At 38.1% G+C, this 10982-nt stretch overlaps 1 protein-coding gene across 1 annotated transcript in view; it reads right to left on the bottom strand.

Moving 5' to 3' along the window:
- Positions 1 to 2151: 2151 nt before the first annotated feature.
- Positions 2152 to 10982, bottom strand: part of LOC134222317 (polycomb protein suz12) — a gene marked incomplete at its 5' end in the record, with an annotated part of 43912 nt that continues 35081 nt past the window's right edge. Inside the window, 2 exons of the mRNA XM_062701460.1 lie at positions 2152 to 3394; positions 3533 to 3830. Coding sequence (XP_062557444.1) covers positions 3093 to 3394; positions 3533 to 3830 — 600 coding nt within the window. The remainder of the gene's footprint in view (positions 3395 to 3532; positions 3831 to 10982) is intronic.

Here is a 10982-nt window from a genome sequence, read left to right as displayed (position 1 = left end):
TTACCTTTTCTGTGTCGGTAACTATCAGTCGATTATCGTTAGGGGCTTGCCGTAGAATTGCCGTTAATTAAATTGCGAATGGTGGTTCCAAAGTTTCTGAATTTGTGTGCCGCACATTCGTTTCGAATCTGGAAATTAAGGTGATTATACAATCAGTCCAGTGGTGAATTTTAAATTCATCACATGTTTTTCCACTCTCATCTTCAATAGGTAAAAACGACATTGTCTACGATTCTTTTCAGTAATGGATCTTTTGAACGACAAAACTGTCAAGTTTTGTTTGATCAGGGAGCTGATATTTGCGAGAAGTAACGCATCGTTCTCGGCGGCATTTAGTGCAGACTCGAGGGCAGTATCGACTTTGTCCGTCGAATACAGACTGTTGATTAGGGGTGATGTGAGGTCGAGTCTTCTTGAAACAGAACTGTTGAATAGTGAGCAGTTGGCACGTTTATAGTTTTTGAATCTCTTCGCCTCATCCTTGTATGGTGTATCGGCGTTGATAGTGAACAGAACTGGAAAATCATCCGAAGAGAGAAGGTGAATCGTTTCTGGGACAGACATTCCAATATTGTTGGATAAAACTAAATCTAAGGTGGAACTAGTTTTTTCGTTGGGAGACATGCATGTATAGCTATCCGGAAAGTGTATGGATAACTCTGAGGACTCGTATTCGCGAAATAGTACTCTACCCGCCTAGCTCATTCGATTACACATCCAATAAGTATGTGTGGAATTAAAGTCGCCAAAAAAAGGAATGGTTCCGTGAGACGAATAAGGCACCGCAAATCTCGATGGAACTTGTTAAGAATAGTTGAGCTCGCCGATCCGGGAAAATAAGCGGCAGTCAGATGGACTGGAATGGACAAAAATCTGGATAGCCTCTATAGGGGAAAGTGGGGTAAGATGGTTATATGGGGCAAGACAGCCAACGTTAATTATACCTTAAGTGAGCATTATATTCACATTATTATTACAATGGATGGTTCACAATAATGTAAAAGGGCTATACAACTGAAAAATTCACTTTGACAACCTCATTTGTTCTTGTAATATTGATTTGAAGAAGGTTTAGTTGAAATTCGAATTTTCTTATAATTTTCTAGTTACATAATTTAGCAATTGAAGCCTAAATTACTCATTTTTCAGGACAAATTGATATTTACCGAAGCTTTTACATAACTAAAGCCTATATACAATAATAATTTGAGGAGATTCAGAGTAATCAGGTTCGATAGGATATAAATCTTTGGATATACGTCGGCCTGGGGCGGTATTGCCAACTGTATAGGAACAAGGTCATCTCCAGGATTAAGAGTCGCCTAACCCTTAAATGCATTTAAAAAATGATCAAAATAGTTTCTGCGTGAATCAGAGATGATTTAAAACAAAGGATATGGTTTTAACAGTAAAAATTAGTTTTAGGCAAATTCTGATATTGTCGTAGTGCCAGTTGTCAAGAAATCAACATGAAATACGACATTTTTAAACGAAGCATCATTTGAACATAATCCATAGAAGTGCAAGAAACGTGTCCCCTATTCTAAATAAATTTAGCACACTTTTGATATAGTTTTTGGTCTATGCTTGTCTTGCCCCGAGGGGGTGGTCATATTGCCCCATATGGTAAATATAGGCATCATAAAAACACCTTTTTTAAAACCAGTTTGTAAGATACTAAAACGTTATTAACCAGTGTTTATTGATACTTATGTCAAAGACGGGTCATCCTAAAGGTGTTTCATGGACAAATCAGCAGAATTTGAAGGAGTGTCACTATTTTACAAGGGTTACCGCTTAAGATGGCCATCTTGCCCTACTTTCCCCTAGTACTGGTGTTTAATCCGTAAGCTTGGGAAAATTTGATACCTTTACGCACGAAAATTGCAAGCCGCCCCCTCGGGTTGCTATCGTAGTGGATCGGTAAATCAGCTATGAAAATCAGATATCAAGTAGCAAGGTTGTGTGGCAGTGGAGCGGTTCTTCCCAGCAGGGAATTGGTTCCACAGAGTTTTGGTAGGTGACAAGTTTTTACGCTAATTATTAAAAAGGAAAAAAAAGGAACAGTATAGGCATATAGGCATATGTGATGCACAAGATAAGAAGGAAATTTTATGATATTATCACTTCACCACTAGAATAAGACGACTGTAAAATATCAACTACCGAAATTTATTGCAATACTCAAATTACGCAATTTAACAGAATGGAGTAATTTTCGAGTTGTGCTCTCAACAGATTTAAAAGAAATTAAAAAGCGTTCATGCACATCGATATGACTTCAACAGTCATACAAACAAACCACCTTCATGATTTCATCGGTAACAGAACGGTTTTGAAAACATGTTGGAAACAGCCATTAGACAACACTGTGAAATCAAAAGGAAATCCTCATTTGTATCTGTTACCTGATTTGATGTTTTTGGTTATTGTTTATAATGTTTTCTTAACTTTATCTGAGTGTTTTACTGTCTTAAAGTTATACCATTTTCAAAAAATACATGCACATTCTATTTTGTTCCTGGGTTGACGAATTTTACAGAAAGGACAAACATGTTTGTAGTACTCTTAGCATCTGTATTGACATATACGATGTGAAATAAACCCCCTTAGCTTAATTTTATACATTTACAGTATCAGACTGACTTACACTTTTAGACTTGTACAGTTCCTTGAGTTAATGAACATTTTACTTTCAGTCCTATTTTCCATTTCAACTAATTCTGTCGGCTTGGTTCTACAACTCGTTTGTTGTTCAATTCTTTTAATCTAAAACCTGATTGCTAGAATCGGTACATCTGTCACTTCCATATCCATTGTTCTATACATATTCAAGAACGAATACACACCCAAATCGTTCTATCATATTTCTTATCACTAATAATGCAAATAGATTACGCGTTCATCCTTCGTTGCGCTCCTCACACACATCGCACACACCCTAACTTCGCTTCCAAGACCCTTCTTTGATATTAAGATCGACTTTACTTCTACCTCAGGCATAAGAAAGCCAACTAAGTGGCAGATTAGGCAGTTTCTGTTAACAGTTTATTACATCATAACAAGCGCCCACACAGCAATTAAAACCAAGGTCAATTGATGGACCGTTTCCTCTGGGTACTTACGGAAAGAGATTTCCTTCTTGTTGTAATAGAGGAGGTTTTGATGGTACTGTTGCTGCCGCTATTACCACTGCCGATGCTGCTCCTGGTGGCATTACCACTGCTGTTGGTAGCAGTGGTGGACGATCGTTTGTTGGAGTGATAAGAAGACGATTGAGATGAATTGAGGTGAGCGGATGAATGATGGGTGTCTTTGTTGGCAGTGTTGCTGGCTAATGATGAATTGGAATGAAGCGCAGCACTGGCACTTCGACGACGGGATTGTGAAATGGCTGTAACATGTTACATGAATTGAAGACACTTATAAAACATCGAGAGAATGAGTGTAGACTAATGAACTCGAAGCGATTTCAAGGCGGGGTGACATGCAAGAGCACATACGACACCGACTCAACAGAGCGAACACTTACCATTTTTATCAATAGTCGATGCGGAACTACTTGACGCAGTACCCGCCGCTATTGAGAGGACATTTTTGGCAGGTGTTATGGTCGGTTTGACCCTTTTGTCGCCTCCGGAACCTGACGAGCCAGATTTATGGGATGGAGTGGACGGAGTTCCGCTTGCGCCTGCGCCAGCTCTATCCGTTGCCTTCTCCGTCTTTGGTAGGACCTGCTTGTGCACGGTTACAGTATTCCAGTACTCCATCTGATCTTTTCGAGATGTAGCTACTTGCTTTTGAAGATCCGGATTTTCAAACAACAAATTCTATGGAATGCAAACAAGATTAGAACTTTTTAAAGCTTGTTCTGTTAGATTCTATTTCGATGAAGATGAGGGCAAGTAATGGCCACGTAATGAACACATTTTAGGATAACAGCAAGGGGTCGCTACAAAAAAAAAACATATTTTTGCTCTCGTCCGAATTGATGAAATTACATTAAAGCAGATTCACACTATCTAAGTGTCCGAAATTTAACGTGGGGAGGTTTTATTCGTATCATGCGGCGGTGTAGAGTAGAGTGGGGCAAGAGTACGGCCTTAGTTTTCAATCGATCATGTGGCCCTTATGAAATAAACTTCTGCATATCAAATCAATGTCGACAATTCGTATACTCTTCCTATTTGAACCCAGCGAAAAAAAAACACTATAATTATTGAAATTCGGTTCAGTAGAACTTTGAGGCATTTCTGGAGGAAATTTCTGAACAGTTCTCGAAGTAATTTCTGAAGATTTCTCGAGAAATTCCTAAAAAAAACTTTTGAATTTGTTTAAGAGGACTTTAGGGGATTTAAAAAAAACTACTGATGGAAAGAATTCACGTGGAATCTTATGAAGTAACTCCTAGTGGAGCTACTGGAAGAACATTCCTAGAGGAACTTCTTCGAGGTACTTCCGGAGGGATTCCTGGAGGAACATCCGGAATTCCTGGAAAAAACCCTTGGAGGAATTTCTGGAGGTATTTTCGGAGGAATTCCTGGAGGAGCTTCCGGAGAAATGTCTGAACGAATTTCCAGAGGTATTCCTGAAGTAACTTCTCGGAGAAACTTCCGGAGGAATTCCTGGATGAACATTCGAAGGAATTCCTGGAGGAGCTGCTGCATTAATTCCTGGAGAACCTTGCGGAGTTTTTTCGGTTTTATCATTTATTTTTTGTTCCGGCATTTTCTCAAAATCGTTCGACTACGCGACTACGGTATGTGATCGGAATTCTTTAGGACCGATTTCTCTGAAAAAAGACATGCATCAGGAAGATAATGCACTCGACCCGTTTCTGCTATCATATTACCGAAAACAAACCTTTGTTTTATCAGTTTTTGCATACAACTTCACTTTTCGTGTCCGTTTACTTGCAACGCCGGGTAGGCACCATTACGTGGTGTGTTACGGGGTAAGATCTACCACGGTTACATTGTCAGCTACAGGCAAATCTTGACCCAACGAACATCTTCCTCATTATCCAACTCTGTGGTGCTTATGAGGGTGTCGCTAAGTCGGTGGCCTCTCGCTAAGTAAGTACCACATCAGCAATTCCTTCCTCTCCCTAGTTACGGTGAAGATGGGCGTGGCCAGGAGTAGTAATCCTCATGCTTTTGTTTTCTTTTGTCTAAGACTGGAATCAAGGACCCCCTTCTTGATTTCTGATAGCATTTTAGATAAGGATCTCAAAAGTAAAACATGAGTATCACTAGTGTCCAATCTACGATTTTTCAAAACTGACCAATTCCTTCCAGGACACCATACTCCAGGATAATTTGGAGAACCTAGAATCTGTAGTAATACTTACTGTACCATGCCTGTTCACATTTCTGAGCTTAATTTTCTAAAAAACAAAACCAAAATCGATTGAAAAACGACGAAAATACTGAAGAAACGTGAATGCAGTGCCGGGTTAGTAACACCCGTAAGTTAGGCCGTTATTGATCAACCGTTTGCTATTAGCTTGCACATCCCTAATTTTTTTAGAATAGCTTGAACTTCAGCTTGGAAAACAGTGCTGCTTGCCCATGGAAATCGACATATTTATCCCTGGGTCAGTAAAGTCTGCTCTAACTTGATTATTCATTTGGTGTAAAATACAATTGATCCTGAGCGAAGAATTGGTCCACCGTTAGTCCATATACTTTGTTCAAGATCAATTACATCAAAACATCGATGAAGGTTGTATCTTCTCCTCGTCCAGTCATCATTGTTTGTGACCAGTGAGTTGATACTTATTTTGTTTAGAACACTAAGGTGACCATTTAGGTCACCTCCGATGGGGTTTGAATCTCTTCTGATCTTCAAAGCACTTCTCTCTGCTTCTTGTTAAATAAATTGATACAATGGTAGCACGTGGAGCAATGCGTCTTTCGTTTTTGGCCACCATAATTATTCAGCATATGAGATTCTGGGTTTCACAATCGCCGTATACATCATCCACTGAAACATTGTTGGCTTTAATCCCCATTTTTTACCGAACGTCGCCTAACTTTCCAATAGAGCATGTGTAGCTTTGCTAAGTGCTTTTTCGAGATGTAAGTTCCAATTAAGTTTACTGTCAAGTCTTACTCCAAGATGCTTGACTGAATTTGAAAGTTTCAAATATGTTCCTTCCAAGTTAAAAAAATAAAATGAATTACTTCTTTTCTTTGTAAATACACCTCCGTCACTCATTCGATCTGGAAATTGGTTCTGATTGCTCGATTGACCTCAGAATTGCAAAAACGGCAGTTGGTATGCTACAGAATAATTTCACAGAACATTGCAAGATGATCAAATGAACTTTTATATAATTTTCGGCTGATTTATTATTAGCTGGTGTTTTTGGGTTTTTTGATCGAATCGCATCAGCCGAAACCTATATAAAAGTTCATTTAATCATCATACAATGTTCTGTGAAATTGTTCTGTAGCATACCAACTGCCGTTTTTGCAATTCTGAGATCAATCGAGCAATCAGAACCAATTTCCAGATCAAATGAGTGACGGAGGTGTATTTTCCTATACATTTTGGCTGAAATCCCCATACAAACTTCAAATCAAATGCGCCAGCTTATGCAACAAGCGATTGAGCTGAAATTTTCAGAGATTGATTTTCTCACCCAAAGACACAATCCTGGGGGGTGCCCCGTGGAATTAGACAACTTTTTGTTTCCTGGGCCAGTCTAGTATACACTATTGAAGATGTCTTATGTAAAACACATATTTGAAGATGTCCTATGTGAAAGATAGCGGAATTTAAGACTTTCATACATGATGTCTCGAAAGTGCCTTTTTTTTCTAAAATATGGTTCATATTACTGAAAGAAACGATATATTGGGAATTATGACTTTCGTGAACTAAAAATCATAAAGCAAAGTTCCAGGGTCGAAATATAGGAGCATACCATTCCGACTAAAGAATAGGTACTGACGGGTGCAGAGGCGCGGTCACCTTCCGAGATGTGCGTAGGACAAATAAAAAGATTTATCAAACAGGAGAAAAACGAATTTGACAGGAATAACTTGGGTGTAAATTTCGATTCTATTAAAAAAGCTATATTCTCCTTCATAGTTCATGATTGGCCGAGAATCAACTATTCTGTACATGCTTTAGAGTTTCATAAATTCAAAACCAACAACGATGCCGGTTACGCCCTTACAGTCAATTTGGGATGAGAAGAAGAAAATAAGTTCAACACTCATTGTTTCAAGAGACCAATGAATCCTCTGCATCTCCGTGTGCACCACGGGAAAGGAATAATTGGTTAGTTTAGAAGATAATCTTGGTAAGCGATCAAAAAATCATTATTTCGAATTTTATTGATGTGTTTCGCTTGATGAGCGATAGCACGATTCTAAATCTACTCAGCGCAATGCACGGCCGACGGTCTATGCGTCCTGAGAAGAATCGTTCCTCTTCCGATCAAATCATGCGCACTACAGAATCATGATCTATCAAACACTAAATTATTTATCTTGTTTGTTTCTCGACGAGAAAATAACCACGCACGCCCATTGCCTTTTGTATTCTGAGGAGGATCGCGCTTTTTTTTCGATCGAAACGACGGGTACCACAGAAGCACGGTCCATCATGCTTCTGCATTCTCATAATGGTAAGCTATAGCATAGCTGAGAAAAACTTTATAAATGTTCTCACTGTAACACTCTGTAATCTAAGCTACTTTTAAGAAATATCTTAAGGTTTAAAGAGATATCGCCGGGTATAATACTCAAATTATTCAAGACAATCTATGCAGATTTTTACTGGTGTCAACCGGATATCACTATCTTTCTAATGTCGAAAGTTCCAACCTAGGTTGGAACCAGTTCCAACCTAAGTGCTGTCAAAGTGTTTTTTTATTCGCTCAGGTTGGAACTAGGTTCGCACTAGTTCCAACCCCAAAGCTGTCGGGTTCGCACTGTGTTGTTTCACGGTTTCGCACCGGGTTCACCAATACAAATGCACTTCAACTGTCAAAACCACGTGGGTGGGTGGGACTGGGCGGAATAAACAAGCAGAAGGGAGAAACGAAACTGTCTGTTTATTAAAATAAAATGCGCATTGAAAATCTTTTTTTTTTGTTGGGGATTTTGTGATATTTGTAATTGTAGTTTTAAATGAAATTAATCCAGTACTGTTGTCTAGATTCAGTTTTAAAAATAATTGTTAGGGAAGTTATGTATTCATAAGTTCATTCAGGTTTTCCTCACATTTTGTGTCCTAAATTAGGTCGGTAGATGGAATTATGTAGTTTGAGAATTCCCCTTGAAACCCGTACAAAAAATCCGCTAGTAATTGTCAGAAAAATATAATTGAGGAATACCGAATAGAATTATTTCTTATGAAATTCTTCCAAAAACTCTTTCGTGCTTTCTTCGGTAATTCTGCCAGAAATTACTTCAGACATTCTTTCAGTAATTCTTTCTTGAATTTTCAGGCATTCCACCATATGTTTTCCAAGGGATCCTTTCGAGATGAATTCCTTTGGAAATTCTTCTAAGTAGGAATATCTTTGAAAACTGTTCCAGGATTTTCTCTTGAAGTTGCTTCAGGAATTAATTTGGAAATTCCTACAAAAATTCCTTCAGGGAATCTTCTGGAATACAGGAACTTACTCGAAGTTTCCTTCAGGAATTGCTCCGCAAGTTTCATACATAAATTCCCCCGGAAGTACCTTGAGCAATTCCTCCGGGAGATTCTTGAAAATCAAAAATGCACGGGGCCCGAAATCCGGCGGAAAATTTTCCCGAGGTGTGAGGCTACCTTTATCAGGAGAGGTAGCTAGGTAAAAAAATTAGCGAATCCTGGAGAATTTTAATTTCATGCTTCTGAGTGTTCTCCAAAAAAAACTTTTGTAGAAACAGATGAATTTTTGTAAAATATAAAATCTCTTTTACATGAATTCTATACGGAATTCTTGATATAAAAATGTGCACGGGATTATTGAATATAATTAAATAGGGGAACTTTTCCGATCTCCATCTCACTGAAAATAAATATATTCATCTCATCGGGAAACAAAGAAATACAGCATAAATGTCGTCGCCTCTTTTTGTCAACATGCGTGCTCACAGCTGAAAAGGATCACAAAAATAATAATCAATCCAAATTCCTTTACATTGCTTTGCTTTTGATGGGATGAATATCGGAGCCATGAGATGAATTCCAGGAGCAGTTCCCCTATTTATATCCGCCCAAAAGTTAATTCCACTATCCGCAAAAATCAGTTCACGCACTTGAACATATTTATTTATTTATCATTATCTGATTAGTCAAGACCAACGCACTGCCAGTGCACTGGATGTCCGCGATCATCTGGATCATATGTTTCGAATCAAAACAAACACGATGCTACGCACACCAACATATCCAATGACAGATGGAACTGAAAATGTTTTTTGCCTTTCTCGTACAACTAAGTTGTACCGAAAGGCTATCATTTCACTCCGAAAACGAACTTTTTATAGAAGCCTCTAAGACCCATAGTATTATATACCAATCGACTCAGCTCGACGAGCTGAGCACATGTCTGTCTGTCCGTGTGTATGTGTGTGCACAAAAGCTATAAAAACATTAGACAACTTTTCGTATAGTAATCCTTAACCGATTTTCTCGCAACAAGTTTCATTCGACAGGGGACAAAGCCTTGTTGATCACTATTGAATTTTTTAACGATCGGTCATTGCGTTTCAAAGTTATGAAGAAAATGGTACATCGGACCATATAAACCCCATATAAGGTTGGTGTCTTAACTAAATGCGAGAAAGGCACCACCAACGCTAGGTGGATTAATCTGGGTTTTTTATTCAGGGTTCGGGTTGGCACTGACCCAGGTTTAAAAACGAATTCGACATAACTATCTGGAATCCATTGGAATTTCGGAAGGCTAGAGACCACACAAGTAACTTTGAATCAATGATATGGAAATGCTAATATCATCTTCCAAACTTAGACGTACATGTTCATGATAGAATGCATCCATCAACTTTGAATCGTCCAAAAACCTTACAGGATTATCAAATCTCGTAAAGGATTTTATGAAATCTTTATGAATCTCACAGAGTATTTATGCCATTATTTATGGCACTCCGGATTTCGAACTTCCATTTCATGTAGTGAATGTAAAGAGAACAAATGTACACTTTACATTGTGTGATTTCCCAAGAAACTTTTTGAATAAAATGTACTTTTAAGAATATTTCTGACTCACCAAGGACCATTACACAGCTTTTAGACAGTTTTCAACAAAATGCACGAAATACCAGAAAACGGTAAAAAAGGATTAGACTTCTTGGGGAAAACCTTCAGACGTTCTTGAATCAATGTTGGATGTTCTGGAATCATAATAAAATCTCGAGAGACTGTTTAGGAAAAAATCTTTTCAAAACCCAGATTTTTTTAGAATATTAGCAAAATCCTTTGATTAGCTCTGAAATCTTTCTTTAACTAATATACAGATTCTTGTTATCTAATATCTGCATCAATATTCAACTTGATATTTAGTATTAAAGTTTTTGTCATAATCATGGGTAGGACAATGCTTCGAGTGTCCCACCCAAGTATTTTCATGCGTAGGACATGTCCTACGTGTCCCACCCACTCCCGGCGCCACTGGACGGGTGTCTAATACCGTTCTCTGCATATTTTTAACAATGGATGCATGCTCCTATTGATCAATTGTTTATATTGCATCAAATAATAACGATATCCAATTGCAAATATGAGCGAAATTAGAACCACTTTTGCACGAAATTAGTAACCATCCTGTTTTCATGCGCAGAATAAGGAACATACAATGGTCTCAGATTCATACCGCAAATTTGTTTATATAGCAGCAAAATTTGCAAGTAACATTTTTTTGAGAACCCAGAATCATTCTACTTATTCTACTACGTGACGAAGTAGCAAATGTTCTCAAAAGGGCACTACATGTATTTCAATGTATGTACGTTTTA

Source organism: Armigeres subalbatus, chromosome 3 (assembly GCF_024139115.2).
Source record: "Armigeres subalbatus isolate Guangzhou_Male chromosome 3, GZ_Asu_2, whole genome shotgun sequence".
NCBI classification, from domain to species: Eukaryota; Metazoa; Arthropoda; class Insecta; order Diptera; family Culicidae; genus Armigeres; species Armigeres subalbatus.
This window is presented reverse-complemented; position numbering and strand designations above follow the sequence as displayed.